Below are 17,690 nucleotides of genomic sequence, written 5' to 3'. Positions count from 1 at the left end.
GTTCTATTCTTAAAAGCAACCAGGAAGTCTTTGGAGGGTTTTCAGCAAGAGAGTGATTCTATTTAAGCTTTTAAAAGATCTGTTTGGCTTCTGTGAGAGCAGATTGCAAGGAATCAAGAGTAAATCTACTCAGGGTATTGACAAGGTCCAGGCTGGCTGCACTGGTGGCTTGGGCTAAGCCAGTGGCAGTGGGATGGAGAAAAGTGGAGTTGGTCATGAATTGCTCTCTGGAATTGAGGGAAAAGAAGGAGTCAAGGATGACTCAGATTTCTAACAACTTCTGTTTTGGGGAAGTTAGGTTTGAGATGCTTGAGCGACATCTAAGTGAACATGGAGAGGTCCAGTGAGTAGTTGCATGTACAGGTTTGACCTATCTTCACATACAGAGTTGAACTCATCAACTCTGAAGCCAGCGTGCAGAGAAGTTCTCTCAGGAGAAGAGAGTATACAGTGAGAAGAAACAGAGAAGAGGCTAGGACTTAAAGGACTTTTCATTGAGATGAAGTTTTTCTTCCTGCAATTCCCACCTTCTAGCTTTCAGGGGGAACAGAGAATAAGCCAACCCCTCTGTTCTGTGGTACTTGGGACTAAATCTACTCCTTTGCTTTCAGTCTTGTCTGCCTTCCTCTTTATCGGAGCATGATCTAGATTGCCAATGGCTCTCTTGAATTATGATGGCTCAAAACCAATGCAGTATTCAAGGTGTGTCTTGCCCATGCAATGTAATCTAAAAGGATATCATGGGTCTAGCACCTCCCCTCCCCCGACTCTGGCCCATAACCCATAGTCTATTAATTCACCCTATGAGAAGACTAAGAAGGCTATGAGATAATAACTAGAAGTTTCCCAATTTTGTGACCTTAGAGGAGATATTTGCCCAAATTCTCATTACCACCACCACTATCCCATCCCACAGCCCTTTAAATCCTTTTACTCAGGATTTGGCATATGTGCCAGCCCACAGGGACCTTTCCAATCATGAGACAAATGAAAGCACTACACATAGACTGAGACATGAACCTATATTATAGGAATTTACTTATAGGAGTGAAAGAAGGCAGTCCGTCAGGGAATCAAGCTGCTCTGGCGGTCATGAGTACAGAGCTCAGTGTGAAAATGTTCCGCAACTAGGTGGGAATCAACAAGGCCAATTATAGGGGCCCGAGACAAAGCTAGCAGAGGGGTCTTGTGGAAAAGATTATAGTTTAACAGTGAACATGACTCTGGGAAGGGGGAGTAGGGTATGGATTAACATCTTACATAAAGAGGGGCTTGTTTTCTTGCAGTAAACTGGCCATCTGTGCATTTGTCCCTTGTAAAGAGGTTAGCTTACACATGTACCTTTGTAAAGAGATTAGCTTACACATTTACCTTTGTAAAGAGGTTAGCTTGCACATTAACTGACCCTAGGTCATGAAAGCGCACAAAGACTCAGGGAATGGCTCAGCCCCTGGGCTCCTCCACTATATATGTTGGGCATATAAAGTAGCTTTTCCTGCCCCATTTAGACTCCTCCTATAACTGGAACTTCTCTCCTATGGGCTCTTCACCTCAGCATTTAAATGAGTTCATATGCCACCATCTTAAAAGTAATAAATAAATAATACTTCCTGGATCTTACACCACCCTCTAACTTCCATCCTATCTCACATTGAACATATGGTTGCTGAGAAGAATTTTACTGAAGATCTACAAGGTGTCAGGAAGTGCTTTAGGCAATGAGTCTACAATGATGAACGAAATGAACATCATCTAGATGAGGAGTCATGCTCTGGCTTCTTAAGAGTACATACCACCCACTGACTTTATTTCCTCACACCTCTTTCACAGGCCATCTGGCTTTTCCATCCCTATAATTCTATTGAAGTTCTTTCTACCAATGTCCTCAAAGACTTCCTTGTAGTACCTTCCTTACCCAAGAGGATTTCTCAGCAGCAGTGGGTACAATGAACTATTCTCTTCCTGAAACATTCTCTCCCCATTTGACGTCTATCAATCCCCTTTTTTCCTGGATTCTCTCCTACTTGTCTGACCATTCCTTGGCGAGTCATCATAAGGTTCTTTGTTTCCATGTTGATGTTCTTCATGGTTTTAGAATTCTGCCTTCTCCTCTTCTCCCTCTTCACTATCTCCTTTGTCTTTTGCCTTCTCAGGGCTTTATCCACTACCTACGAATTAAGACTTCCAGGTGCTAATATTATACAGTCCCTCCAGGACATCTGCTATAGGAACCTCAAGCTCAACTACTGGAGGTGCCATTCTACCCCTCCCATAACACCTGTTCTTCCCTCGACATTTCCTAGTTCGTTTTGCTGCCCAAACAAAAAACCTCACTTTAGATTATTTCCTCTCAGATGCAGGGAGTCACCAGCTCCTTCATATCTCTTAAAATGCTTGAGGAATTCTCTAAGTTCTAATGGTTATGTTCTTACCCAGCCTGCTGCCATCTTTTGTCCTCTTTATTACCTCTCCCATCCAGTCTCCCCATCTGATGGACTTAGTCTGCCTCCTCTAATGGACTCGTGTGGCAGCCAGAGAATCTCTGTTTCCTCTGCTGAAAGACCTCACTTCATCCTCTTTATCTTCATCGCCTTCTTCTTTTCCTCCTCTACCTCCCTCCCTTCCTCTGTCTATGCCCCCCACCCCCATTCTTCCTCTTTCAATTCTGTTTTATCCTTTAAAACTCCTGTTCAACTTTCCTAGAAAAATAAGTTTTTTTCTAGGAAAAAAACTTATTTTTTTCTAGGAAAAAATAGAAGGCTTTCTATCTGCCCCATAATTTGGGTAAAATGCCTCTTTTATGTGCATGCCTTTATGCCATATTATAATAATCTTTGTCCATCTCACCCACTAGTCTACAAACTCTGCAGAAGGGATCATGTGTTATCTGTCTGGGTGGCCTCAGTGCCTAGCCGTGTCTGACACAAGGTAGAAAACATTGTTTTAAAGTTAATGATAGGGCAATGCAACAGTGGCTCAGTGGCAGAATTCTTGCCCCGCCATGCCAGAGACCGAGGTTGGAGGTTCGGAAGCCTGCCCATGCCAAAAAACCAACAAACAAAAACAATAAAATTAATGATAGCTAATAAAAACATTGTATCTATTGTCCTACATCAATTAGCATAAATTATGGGGAATGCCAAAAAGTACATTTGTGAGGGGAGTCTACTGACCTTGAGGAATTTTACCACTTATTGAACTGAGAGTGTGAGGGTGGTTAAAAAACATTTCTTTAAAAGAACTATTGTTGCCTAATTTCATACTGCCACATTGTTAATTGTGGTGGCAGAGCCAAGGGTGCTGGTGCAGGGCCACCAACCCCAGGGGACAGAGGGACAGAACAGCAAGAACTAGAGCTGGCAAGCCAACTTCTTTTATAATAAGTTTTCTTTTCCTCTCTCCGCCTCCCTTCTAGGCATATTGTGTCCTTCTTCCTTATAGTCACCCAGCTGGGCTTCTGCTGTGTGTACATTGTGTTTCTGGCCGACAACTTAAAGCAGGTAGAGTATTCTAGAAAAGGTGGGAGGGTAGAGGACAGGGAAAAGGAGAATCCTCTGCTGGTTGTTTGTTTAACAAACAATGGCTTCTTCTCTTTGGGTCCTAGTATCCTCATCTTTGAAAAAAAAAAAGGCCTTAAACTTGACAGTATCAGAGAACCTACATTCTCCCCAGCCCACTTATCTGTGGAAACTTTGCCCAAGTGTCCTTTTGTCCAGTATCTTGGAACCTGTCCTCAAGGTTGTCTCAAATCCTGAGCTCTAAGGACCTCAGAGTTTATCAGTCTTCCTGCCTTTGACCATAATGTTGACTCTTCTAACATTTACATGGGTCATTTTTATGATAACCAATCTTCTTTGGGTCATCTTTACCTTCCTTTAGCTATTTATTTATTCCTTAACAGTTGTCCCCAGGAAATTCTTTTATTTAATCTAAATGTCATTTTGTAGCAATTTAAGCAAAAAAGATAACATGAAATATCAGAGGCAATTCTTAGTCAAGCAATAAATTTTAAAAAGAGAGCTATTCCTTGGGCTTTTTATCTCATTGTAAAAGTAATATCAGAAGTTAGGAGATTTAGATGAGTTAGAAAGATAAGAAATAGTAAGAATGCAGAGTTAGCTTCTTTTTTGTGTCAGGTACAGTGGGGAACATTTTCACATGCTGCTCCTTGTTTAATTATCTCCACAACCTTGTCAGAATTGTTTTTTTCCATTTTGTAGATGAGAAAACTGAGGCTATAAGCTCTGTAATGTACGTAAGTTCACAGAACCAGGATTGAAAACTTGGGCCTTTTGACAGCAGAGCTCAAGTTCTTAAACACTATGAAATATTGCTTCTTCACACACACACACACACCAAGGAAAGAAACAAAATAAGATTACTCTTAATGTAGCCACTTGTGGTCATCATTTTAACTCAGCATTCACTGGTTAACATTTTGCAATGTCCTTAAAGTTTTTAACCTAACTTCTAAAATAGTCGCGTAATATCACATCACACAGATTGACCGTAGTTTAAACAATCTCCACTATCTCTGTGATAACTTGTTGCAGTGGCATGGAAATCTTTGTGCACTCTTTTATTTCCTTATTATATATTTCTTAAAATGGAACAATTGTGTCAAAGTATCTGCTTGTTTTGAAGACTCTTAAAATACATTGCCAGGCTGCTCTTTAAAAGATAATATCTTCAAACTTTCATTCATCATCTGCCTAGAGACAAGGCAAGCACTGTCTCAAGGAATATTCAAGCTGTGTTTTAAAATATCTAAAAAGCTAAATATCAGTATAATATTTAGGTGTGGGGTCAGGAATTCACTAACAACAGCCCGAGGTCATGGATGCTTAATTCTGAACTAAATAGGAGACCTCGTAGTTTTCCAGATGCGTGTGGACAAGAAAGGGTAATGGAGCAAGGGAAAGCTACCTCAAGGAGCCTTCTGAGCATCTGAGGTGGGAGACATTGAAAGGCATATTGGAGCAGAAGTGCCGGCAGCTAAGGTGGTAGAAGAGGGCAAGTAAAAGCATGGAGGCAGAATAGAATGTGTAGGATTTGCTCAGAAGCAACAGATTGGTTTGGTTGTAGAAGGTGTGGACTTTGGAAAAGAAATGGAGCCAATTATGGAAAACCTTGAATGCCCAGCTAATGTTCTGGGTATTTTTCCTACTGTAGTGAGGAATCAGATAAAAACAAGGTTTACTGATTCATTTAAGTATCTATGGCATGTCATTAAGTGAAAAGGGGTTTTCTCTATAAGAGTATCAACCATGATTCCAGTTTTGTAAAACAAAAAAGATGTGTATGATACATATAATTTATGCATTGTATGGAATGTATAGATGAATATATTCCAAGGTGTTTCTGTGGCTAGCCAGGGATACTAAGATTATCAATGCTTTTACATTTTTTTCTTGCCTGTCATTTCTCATTATGCTACAGTGAATTGTATTGCTCACTGTTCTAGTTTGCTAGCTGCTGCAATGCAACACACCAGAGATGGATTGGCTTTTAATAAAAGGGGATTTATTTAGTTTGTTCTTCAGAGGAAAGGCAGCTAGCTTTCAACTGAGGTTCTTTCTTACGTGGGAAGGCACAGGATGGTCTCTGCTGGCCTTCTCTCCAGGCCTCTGGGTTCCAACAGTTTTCCCCAGGGTGATTTCTTTCTGCATCTCCAAAGGCCTGGGTTGAGCTGCCAGTGCTGAGATGAGGTATGCTGAGCTGCTTGGGCTGTGCTACGTTGGTGTCTCTCATTTAAGCACCAACCAATTAAATCAAACATCATTCATTGCAGCAGGCACACCTCCTACCCAACTGCATATGTAATCAGCAACAGATGAGGTTCACGTACCATTGGCTCATGTCCACAGCAACAGAACTAGGTACCTTCACCTGGCCAAGTTGACAACGGAATCTAACCACCACACTCCTATAATAAGACTATCAGTTAGGTCATGTTGATTCTAAAACACGGTTGGAAACACCACCCTCCACTTTGACAGGGGCTGTTGAAAATGTGGGTAGTGTATTTTTTGTTTGTCACAATGACTGGGAGATGCTAGTAACTTTTGTTAGGTAGAGACCAGGGGTGTTAAATATCCTGCAATGAATGGTCCAGTCCACCCAAGGAAGAGTTCTCTCATTCGAAATGGCATTAGAGATCCCATTGAGGTTTTGTGTGTTTTGTTTATACGTAAAAGAAACAGATTCTGGGGGACTTAAGCAGGCATTGAGTTCAGTGGAAGAATATTGGCTAACTTACAAAATGACAGGGAATGCTAAAGTACAAGTCTCAGAAAAGAACAGGAAACAGGGCTACTAGGGGTGTCTAGATAATAGACTAATGCACAGTTTCTTCAGGGATGCACTATCAGATTTAATTTGTACCTTCATCTAGTTCTGTCCTTTGGTCATTTTGCCTGAGATTTAGATTCCTGAGAGAGATTCTGAATGCCCTAGCTTGAGTAAAAAGCTCATTCTTAAACTTGACTATATGATCGGAATTTATAGTCCTCCAAGGCTGTTTTCAGTGGTGAGAGATAATTCACCAAAAACAAATCAAAATCAGGAGGAATGGATGTGGGTTGCCAAAAGCCAACAGATAGCCACTATAAAATCAGTTATTCCTTTTTTATTAAAGTTATACATTTAACCTCTTTTGAGAAAGTTTGGGGAAGAGTGTTTGGAATAAGAAGTCCTAAAATCACTCTAACACTCCTTGAGACCTCGGCACAGTGAGACTCTCCAACTCTTCAGGAGGGAGCTTGATTATGGTTAAGACACTGCCTAACCATGTGGCCAGAACTGTATCATCTCCTCCTCTTGCTTTTCCCATTCCTTCCTCAGGTAGTGGAAACCGTTAATGGTACAACCAATAACTGCTATCACAATGAGACGGTGGTACTGACCCCCACCATAGACTCACGACTCTACATGCTTGCCTTCCTACCCATCCTGGTGCTGCTGGTCTGCATCCGGAATCTCAGGGTCCTGGCCATCTTCTCCATGTTGGCCAACATCAGCATGATGGTCAGCCTGATCATCATCACCCAGTATATCGTCCAGGTCAGTTGCATCACATGTTGTGCTCCTCCAGGAGGCAGGAACATAGTGACAGTAATAAACCAAGCATTTAAATACCTGGGACAAACTTTTAGCATAGATGTCTTAGCTTGCCAGGGCTGCTCTGACAAGTACCACACAATGGGTAGCTTAAGCAACAAAGATGTATTGCCTCAAGGTTTTGGAAACTAAATATTTAAAATCAAGGTTCAACAGCCTGTGCTTTCCCCTGGAATAGCATTCTGATGTTGACTTGCCACAATCTTTGGGGTTCCTTGGCTTGCATCTCTGCTTCCATCACATGGCTTCTCCTTCTGGCTTCTACGTCCCCTGCTCAGTAATCTGTGTCTCTGTCTAGCTTTCATCTCCTTATGAGAATGTCAACCATTTGGACTAAGGCCCAATCTGATTCCATTTGCCCTCATCTAAATAGAACCTTCAAAGATCTTCTTCACAGATTAGTTCACGCTTTAACTAATAATATCTTTAAAGTCCTATTTACAAATGGGTTCATACCCACAGAAACACAACACCTGAACATATCTCTATGGGTGTGGGGGACAAGATTCAATCCCCAACAGTGGGTAAGCATGTTCCATACTCTTCAGCCTTGTACCCATCTCACAGTAGCAATTCTTCCATAAGGATGTCACTATACAATCTCATCCTTCTGATGTCTTCTCTCATATTATTTCTCCAACACCTACTTTTATATCAAATTCTGATTTTTTAAAAAATTATATTTTGTAAGGAAAACCTCTTTATTGGGGAACCAGTTCACTAATTCACCAACCATTCATGTTATGATTGGACTGCAAAAAAAAGGCCAATGAAAAGAGGGTTCTTCTAACATAGCTAAAACTTGCTAAATTAGCTATAATCTTATATACTCTAGTCTACAGGCACCTAAAATCATCCCTACAGAACTCAAGAGAGTAAAGCTAATATTTAGTCACAAAGGTATAAACAGAAGTCTCAAAAGGACCACAAGCAAATCTATTACAACGTTAACTAAAATATCTAAATGTCTTTAAGGCTGAGTTTCAGATATTGGTTTCCCCTCCATTTCTATCTTTTCTATCCTTTCTAGTTTTTCTTTTTACAAAGGACAAATTACATAGAAATTTAAGTCCTAGTACCCAGTGGCATATCCATTACCTTTCAGATGTTTTTGTCTTTCAGAAGCCTTAAGGGGGAAACAATGATATATTGTCCATGAAATTTGGTAAAAGTAATGAATTAGATATTCCAGAATAACTACAAATCAGTTTTATACTCCTTAGACAGTATAGATGATTTCTGCAAAACTGAATTTCCTAATTAGATAGTGATCTCTTATTCATTTTTTGGGCTCTTCCAGAGACAGAGATTAGTGAAATGGTTTCATAATTATTTGCGCATTCTAGAGCACAGGAAATATAAAATATTTTTTCAGATTCTTTCCTTCCCTTCAATTTACAGTTCATTGAAGAAGTAAAGTGAACTTTCATGTGTAAATAATTGCTTTGGGCTCTCTAGAACATCACTATAACTATGGCCACAGTGACTTCCAGTGCCATAGACCACTGTCCATTGAAAGCTGTTCTTCCCTGCTTTAGGTCAGGACTAACCCATGGTGTGTACGATTTTCTTCTAGATATTTTTTTTGGCAAGTGATATGAAGTTAATTCTATCACTTTTCAATTTTTTTACAAACACTTCTCCTTCCTCCCCTCCTCATCTCCCTTCCTACATAACCTGCAATCTGCCTTCTATCTCTGCAAATTTGCCTTTTTTGGTCATCTCTTATAAGTGATAATCACATAATTTTTGTCCTTATGTGTTTGCTTATTTCACCGAGCATGTTTTCAAGGTTCTTCCATGTTGCAGCATGTCTCCTAACTTCATTTTTTCTTACGGCCAAATGATATTCAACCACATTTTGTTTTTCCAATTCATTTGTTGATGGGCATTTGGGTCATTTCCAGTTTTTGGCTATTGTGAATAATGCTGCTATAACATCAGTGTACATGTATCTGTTTGCAACCCTATTATTACTCTTTTTGGGTCTGTATCTAGAAGTGGGATGTCTAGTCAAATTGTAATTCTGTATTAACTTTTTTGAGGAACCACCTTCTTGCTTTCCACAGTGGTGGCAGGATTTTACATTCCTACCAACAATGCACTAAAGTTTCAGTTTCTAATAAACCAAACTCCCTACATGATCCTTCGGCAATTTGACAATACCTCGGTATTGCTGTGCACTAGCTCTCTGGTTTTCTGCAGCGTTAAAACCAGCTCTGATCTTTGTATGGTTCCGTTTGAAGTTTTCTGAATTTTTTTTGACAGTCTACTAAAAACATTCAGATCTACCCTCAGAGTACTCACTTCTTAAAGGAGCTCAAGTGCACTTTGAGAGTGAATGTCACCCTATTTTTCTCTCCTATAGGGAATTCCAGACGTCAGCAGGTTGCCGCTGGCAGCAAGTTGGAAGACCTACCCGCTCTTCTTTGGAACGGCTGTGTTTTCATTTGAAAGCATTGGTGTGGTAAGGGTCGACTTGGGGCAGACTTTCCTTGGTGTTGAGTGGGCTTCTGAAAAGGAGCTGGGAGCTCTGGGTTTCTGTGTCCTCTTGGTCATTGTGTTGGGTGTCCTGGAAAATGCACATGGGAGAAAGCTGACCTCTTGGGTCAGCTCGCCAAGAGGAGAAAAGTAGGTTACAACAGAGAGGCAGTCAGGAGATGGAATTTTATTTTTACTCCAATACATCTATTAAACATTTGTCTCCACCTCACATAACCTAATCTCCTAAAATCAAGATAATAGAGATGTATGATTTAAATCAAAGGATTTTATTAGGCATAAATGAATCTTAAAGAAGAAGGTACTGTGTAATTATAGTGGATTTATTAAATAGTCTCTATCTTCACATTTGAGGAAGAGTAAGTCCATGTATATATTTTTATTATTTATTTTTTTTACTTTACATACAATTAAACACACTTCTATGGTATACACTTCTGTGAGTTATTAGAAATGTGTAAGTCATGTGGCCACTACATGATCAGGATACAGAACAAATCCCTCATTATGTTGCCCCAACCAATCTGTTCTATTTATAGTGTTTTATCTTTTCCAGAATTTCACACAAGTGGAATCACATAGAATGTAACCTTTTGAGGCTTGCTTTTCTCACTTAGCCTGATGCATTTAAAATTCATCCGTGTTGTCGCATCAATAGCTTCTTGCTTTTCTATTGAATGGACAATATCACACTCTGTTTATCTGTTCAGCTGTTGAAGGGCATTTGGATTGTTTCTAAATTTTGGCAATTATGAATAATGCTACCATAATTATGTGTGTACAGGACTTTGTGTGAACATAAATTTTCATTTCTCTAGGAGTTGAATTGCCAGGTCATAGGGTAATGTATGCTTAACTGTATAAGAAATTTCCAGATAGTTTTTCATAATGGCTATGCCATTTTACATAACTATCAGCTTCTCTGCATCTCTGCAAACTTGGTATTTTTTTAATTTTATTTTCTCCATTCTAATAGCTGTGGAGTGGAATTTCATTGTGATTTACTAATGGCCATTTTTCTAACGGCCAATAGTTTTGAGCATCTGGACTTCCTTGACATTTGCATATCCTCTTTGGTGAATATGTTGCAAAAATTCTTAACCAAATATTAGAAAGTTGAATACACCAATATATTAAAAAGGTAATACATTATGCAAAATGGGATTTATCCTGTGAATGTAAAGCTGGTTCAAAAATTGAAAACACGACATTCAAGAATAAACTTGGAATATGTCATTGGTAACAGAGACCAGCAGGAATTAGAAACAGGGTAAGATAATGGGTAATTGGAGCTGAAGGGATACAGACTGTGCAACAGGACTAGATACAAAAACTCAAAAATGGACAGCACAATAATACCTAATTGTAAAGTAATCATGTTAAAACACTGAATGAAGCTGCATCTGAGCTATAGGTTTTTTTTTTTTGTTTGTCTGTTTGTGTTTTTTTTTTACTATTATTATTATTTTTATTTTTTTCTCTATATTAACATTCTATGTCTTTTTCTGTTGTTTTGCTAGTTCTTTTTCTAAATCGATGCAAATGTACTAAGAAATGATGATCATGCATCTATGTGATGATGTTAAGAATTACTGATTGCATATGTAGAATGGAATGATTTCTAAATGTTGTGTTAATTTCTTTTTTTTCTTTAATTAATAAAAAAAAACCTGAAAAAAATAAAAATAAAAAAATAAATCCCAGTAGCAGCAATGGGCTAAGTGCTGGTCCAGATATTACAAGGAATAAAATGGACAATTGAACAACAACAAAAAAAATTGAAAACAAAAGTATATCATTGTGGTTTTGATATGCCTTTGCCTAATGATTAATAATGTTGAGCATCATTTCATGTGCTTTCTGGCCATTTGGGTATCTACATTGGAGAAATATCGACTCAAGTCTTTTGCCCATTTTTTAATGGGGTCACTTGCTTTTTTGTTGTTAAGTTGTAAGGGATCTTTATTTATCCTGGATACTAGAACCGTATTGGATATGTGATTTGCAAATATGTATTTCCATTCTGGGGGTTGTCTTTTCACTTTATTGATGGTGTCCTTTGATGGACTAAAGTTTTTAAAATTTTGATGCAGTCTAATTTATATATTTTTTTCTTTTGTTGCTCATGCTTTTAGTGTCATATCTAAGAATGCATTGCCAAATCAAAACTCATGCAGATTTACTCCTATGTATTCTTCCAAGAGTTTTATAGTTTTAGCTATTACATTTAGATCTAGGAGCCACTATGATTCTTGTATTTGGCTTGGGTCCAACCCTGTTATTTTACATGTGGAAATCCAATTGTCCCAGCACCATTTATTGGAAAGACTATTCTTTCTCCATTGAATGGTCTTAGCACACTTGTCAAAAATCAGTTGGCTGTAGATGTGAGGCTTTATTTCTGGACTTTCAATTCTATTCCATTGATCTATATGTCTGTCCATATACTAGTGTCACACTGTTTTGACTATTGTAGCTTTATGGTAAGTTTTGAAATTGGGAAGTGTGAGCCCTCCAACTTTGCTCTTCTTTTTGAAGATTGTTTTGGCTATTCAGGGTCTGTGGCAATTTCTCATTAGTTTTAAGATCAGCTCATGCATTTTTTTGAAAGAAAAAAAGGCAGTTGGAATTTTGATAGTGATTGCATTGAATCTGTAGATGAATTTGACCAGAATTGCCATCTTGACAATATTACATCTTCTAATTCATGAACACAGGCTCTTTCCATTGTTTTTAGGTTTTCTTTGATTTCTCTCAACAATGTTTATAGTTTTCAGTGTACATGTCTAATATCTCCCTGAATAATTTTATTCTTTATTATTATTATATTCTTTTTGTTGCTTATGTAATTATACATTTGTATTATTCATTGCTAATATATATAAATACAACTGATTTGTATATGTTGATCTTTATCCTACAGATTTGTTGAATTCATTTATCAGCTTAATACTTTTTTAACTTTTTTATTAATTAAAAAAAATTAACAAACAAAACATCAAGATATCATTCCATTCTACATATACAATCAGTAATTCCTAATATCATCACATAGTTGCATATTCATCATTTCTTAGAACATTTGCATCAATTTAGAAAAAGAAATAAAACGACAACAGAAAAAGAAATAAAACGATAACAGAGAAAAAAAAGATTATACATACCATACACCTTACCCCTCGCTTTCATTTACCACTAGTATTTCAAACTAAATTTATTTTAACATTTGTTCCCCCTGTTATTTATTTTTATTCCATATGTTCTACTCTTCTGTTGATATAGTAGCTAAAAGGAGCATCAGACACAAGGTTTTCACATTCACAGAGTCTCATTGTGAAAGCTATATCATTGTTCAATCATCATCAAGAAACGTGACTACTGGAACACAGTTCTACATTTTCAGGCAGTTCCCTCCAGCCTCTCCACTACATCTTGAACAACAAGGTGATATCTACTTAATGCATAAGAATAACCTCCAGGATAACCTCTCAACTCTGTTTGGAATCTCTCAGCCATTGACACTTAGTCTCATTTCACTCTTCCCCCTTTGGTCGAAAAGGTTCTCTCAATCCCTTGATGTTAATTCTCAGCTCATTCTCGGGTTTTTCTTAGTCCCTTGATGCTGAGTCTCAGCTCATTCCAGGATCTCTGTCCCACGTTGCCAGGAAGGTCCACACCCCTGGGAGTCATGTCCCATGCAGAGAGGGGGAGGGTGGTGAGACTACTCGTCATGTTGGCTGGAGGGAGAGGCCACATCAGAGCAACAATAGAGGCTCTCTTGGGGGTGACTCTTAGGCCTAAATTTTAAGTAGACTTGACCTATCCTTTGTGGGGTTAAGTTTCATATGAACAACCCCCAAGACTGGGGGATCAGCCTATAGCTTTGGTGTCCACACTGCTTATGAGAATATCAAGAATTAAACTTGGGGAAGTTGAATTTCTCCCCACTCTCACCGTTCCCCGAAGGGGGCTTGCAAATACTTTTCCAATCACTGATCACATCACTCTGGGATTCATCGGGGCATCACTCTGGACAAACCAACAAAATTTCATGTCCTACCTGAGATTCCAAGTACTTATGACATTCAATCAAACTATCTACATGAGTTATATTAGGAAATGCTCTAATCAAAATATAAATTTTGTAACAAATAAACATTTTTTGCTTTAGTCTCACACATAAGGTGACATTTTAAAGTATTATCATCTATTTTCAGCACCTGCAATAATGATATTCCTTTGTTCTTCCTCATGCAAAAACATTTTTAAAATTTGTACATTGTACATTTCACTATTATTATACTCTCTAGAATTCCTAGATTATACCATCTCGATCTTTACCATCTAGCTTTCTTTCTGATTTCATTTATGTCCCCAGCCCTCCTCCCTCTATCATTCTCACATGCAGCTTCATTCAGTGTTTTAACATAATTACATTACAGTTAGGTAGTATTGTGCTGTCCATTTCTGAGTTTTTATATTCAGTCCTGTTGCACAGTCTGTATCCCTTCAGCTCCAATTACCCAATATCTCACCCTATTTCTATCTCCTGATGGTCTCTGTTACCAAGGAAATATTCCAAATTTATTCACTAATGTTAGTTCATATCAGTGAGACCATACAGTATTTGTCCTTTTGTTTCTGGCTAATCACACTCAGCATAATGTCCTTAAGGTCCATTCATGTTGTTACATACTTCATAACTTTATTCTGTCTTACAGCTGCATAATATTCCATCTTATGTAAATGTCACAGTTTGTTTAGTCAACTGTCTGTTGATGGACATTTTGGCTGTTTCCATCTCTTGGTAATTGTTAATAATGCTGCTATAAACATTGGCGTGTAAATGTCCATTTGTGTCCTTGGCCTCGTGTCCTTTGAGTAGGGACAGCATATAGATGGGTCCTGTTTTTTAATCCATTCTGCCAGACTATGTCTTTTGACTGGAGAGTTTAATCCATTAACATTCAGTGTTATTACTGCATGGGTAGTACTTTCTTCTACTATTTTGCCTTCTGGATTTTATATGTCATATCTAATTTTCCTTCTTTTTACCTTTACTCATAGTCTTCCTTTCTACACTCTTCTCCACACCTCTCTCTTCTGTCTTTGTATCTGCCTCTAGTGTTCCCTTTAGTATTTCTTGCAGAACTGGTCTCTTGGTCACAAATTCTCTCAGTGATTTTTTGTCTGATAATGTTTTAATTTCTCCCTCATTTTTGAAGGACAGTTTTGCTGGATATAGAATTCTTGGTTGGCAGTTTTTCTCTTTTAATGATTTAAATATATTATCCCACTGTCTTCTCGCCTCCATGGTTTCTGCTGAGAGATCTGTGCATAATCTTATTGGGCTTCCCTTGTATGTGATGGATTGCTTTTCTCTTGCTGCTTTCAAGATCCTCTCTTTCTCTTTGACCTCTGACATTCTGATTATTAATTGTCTTGGAGTATGTCTATTTGGATCTATTCTCTTTGGGGTACGCTTTACTTCTTGGATCTGTAATTTTAAGTCTTTCATAAGAGTTGGGAAATTTTCAGTGATAATTTCCTCCATTAGTTTTTCTCCTCCTTTTCCCTTCTCTTCTCCTTCTGGGACACCCACAACACATATATTTGTGTGCTTCATATTGTCTTTTAATTCCCTGAGTCCCTGCTCATATTTTTCCATTTTTTTTCCTATAGTTTCTGTTTCTTGTCGGATTTCAGATGTTCCGTCCTCCAGTTTTGAAATCCTATGTTCTGTCTCTCGAAATCTACCATTGTAGGTTTCCATTGTTTTTTTCATCTCTTCTACTGTGTTTTTCATTCCCATAAGTTCTGTGATTTGTTTTTTCAGACTTTCAGTTTCTTCTTTTTGTTCTTTCTTTGCCTTCTTTATATCCTCCCTCAAGTCATTGATTTGGTTTTTGATGAGGTTTTCCATGTCTGTTCGTAAATTCTGAATTAATTGTTTCAGCTCCTGAATGTCATTTGAATTGTTGGTTTGTTCCTTTGGGCCATATCTTCAATTTTCCTAGTGTGATTTGTTATTTTTTGCTGGTGTCTAGGCATTTAAATACCTTAATTAGTTTATTCTGGAGATTGCTTTCACTTCTTTTATCTAGGGTTTTCTTGCTGGATGAATTTGTTGTCTTTCTGTTCTTTGACATACCGTAGAGCTTTATCTGGACCTTTAGCTTAAGTTTTGTTTAACAGAGGAGAATTTTTCAGTTCTTGTTTTCTTGTTTCTTGCCCTGCTTGTGTGGTGCCTTCCCCCTCCCCCCACACTTAGGAGGGTCTACTTAGATAATATATACTTTGTATATTATATACACAAAGTTTGTTATGGGTTACCAGATTTTCCCAGACCAAACTGGCCTCCTATCGGGAGGAAAGAGTCACCTGCGTCGGTTTTCCCTGAGGGTGAGACCCAGCAGGTTGAAAGACTTTCCCGTGAAGTCTCTGGACTCTGTTTTTCTTATCCTGCCCTGTGTGTGGCGCTTGTCTGACTGCAGGTCCACCAGCATAAGATGATGCAGTACCTTTAACTATGGCAGACTCTCCCTGCTGGGGGCGTGGTGGAGACAGAGGAGAGGTTGTAGGCTGGTTTTAATGGCTTCAAATTACCAAGTCCTGGTGTCTGGATTCCTTGATGGAGGGATTCCACCTGAGTTGGGCTTCACCCCTCCCCTGGGGAAGGCACAGGCTCCAGACAAGCCCCCAAAAGAGCTCACTTCTGCCTATGCCTGGGGCAGTTACAGCCTGAAAAGTCCTGCCACTGTATCCAGAGGCAGTCAAGCCTTTGTAGATACACAGCCACAAAAACCTCTGTTTCCTTCTTTTTTTTCCCCCTTTTTCTGTCAGTCCTGCCCCCTTGGCGCTGGGGCAAAAATGAGCAACCTCCACTTTGATCAGGTTCACCTAAGCTGGGGGCCTATTTTTAGTAGTCAGAATTTGTTAATTAGTTCCACAATTGGCGTTGAATTGTGCCCAGTCCCTGCTGCTGGTAAAGCCCTTTCCTTTCCCCTCTGTGAAGTGACCTGTGGGGGAGGGGCACCGGCTGCCACAGCTTTGGGAACTCACGGTTCAAGGGGGTGCTTGCAGCCGGTCCAGCTGGTCCAGACTAGGGTACGCTGTGTGTCTGGTCACTGACGTGGCCCCAGGAGCTGCTCTGTACTGTTTCTGGTTATTTAGTAGTTGTTCTGGAGGATGAACTAAAACGCGCACGTTGTTAAGCCGCCATCTTGACCCGGAAGTCCCAGCTTAATACTTTTTTAAAAACATTTTTTAGTTTTAAATATAACATATATACAAAGAAAAGAAAGAAAAAGCAATGATTTTCAAAGTACACTTCAGCAGGTATTTACAGAACAGATTTCAAAATTTGTTATGGGTTACCATTCTATTGTTTCATATTTTTCCTTCTAGCTGCTCCAAAACACTGGAAGTTAGAAGAATTTTTTTTTCTTTTTTTTGTGAAAAATAACATATATACAAAAAAAGCAATACATTTCAAAGCACATCACAGCCATTAGCTATAGAACAGATTTCAGAGTTTGTTTTGGGTTGCAATTCCACAATTTTAGGTTTTTATTTCTAGCTGCTTTAAGATTCCAGAGATTAAAAGAAATACCAATATAATGATTCAGCTGTCATACTCGTTTGTTAAACCCTACCTTCTCTGAATAACTCCACCATCACCTCTGATCTTTCTCCTACTCTTTAGGGATATTTGGGTTATCCCCATTCTAACTTATTCATTTTGGATGGGGCTGTCAATAATGTAGGATGGGGGGATGAAACTGGATGATGTTCTGGAGAAGCAGCTGATGTTCTGGAACGGGTCAGCTCTAATACTTTTTTGTGGATTCTTTAGCATTTTCTGTGTATAGGATCATGTAATCTACAAGTAGAGATAGTTTTTCTTCTCTCCCCATTTGGATGCCTGTATTTCTTTTTCTTATCTAATTGCCCTGGCTAGGACTTCCAATATACAATGTTGAATAGAAGTGGTAAAAGCATACATTCTTTTCTTGTCCCTTGTCTTAAGGGGAAAACACTCACTCTTTCACCAATAAGTATGAATTTGC

At 38.6% G+C, this 17,690-nt stretch overlaps 1 protein-coding gene across 1 annotated transcript in view; it reads left to right on the top strand.

Annotated features, from left to right (window-relative positions):
- SLC36A2 (solute carrier family 36 member 2) overlaps positions 1-17,690 on the top strand; it is a 42,473-nt gene that overhangs the window by 12,786 nt on the left and 11,997 nt on the right. Inside the window, exons 5-7 of the mRNA XM_077138077.1 lie at positions 3,416-3,500; positions 6,844-7,062; positions 9,488-9,586. Coding sequence (XP_076994192.1) covers positions 3,416-3,500; positions 6,844-7,062; positions 9,488-9,586 — 403 coding nt within the window. The remainder of the gene's footprint in view (positions 1-3,415; positions 3,501-6,843; positions 7,063-9,487; positions 9,587-17,690) is intronic.

This window comes from Tamandua tetradactyla, chromosome 20 (assembly GCF_023851605.1).
Source record: "Tamandua tetradactyla isolate mTamTet1 chromosome 20, mTamTet1.pri, whole genome shotgun sequence".
NCBI classification, from domain to species: domain Eukaryota; kingdom Metazoa; phylum Chordata; class Mammalia; order Pilosa; family Myrmecophagidae; genus Tamandua; species Tamandua tetradactyla.
Note: the sequence above shows the minus strand (reverse complement) of the source record. Positions and strands in the feature narration are given on the sequence as shown.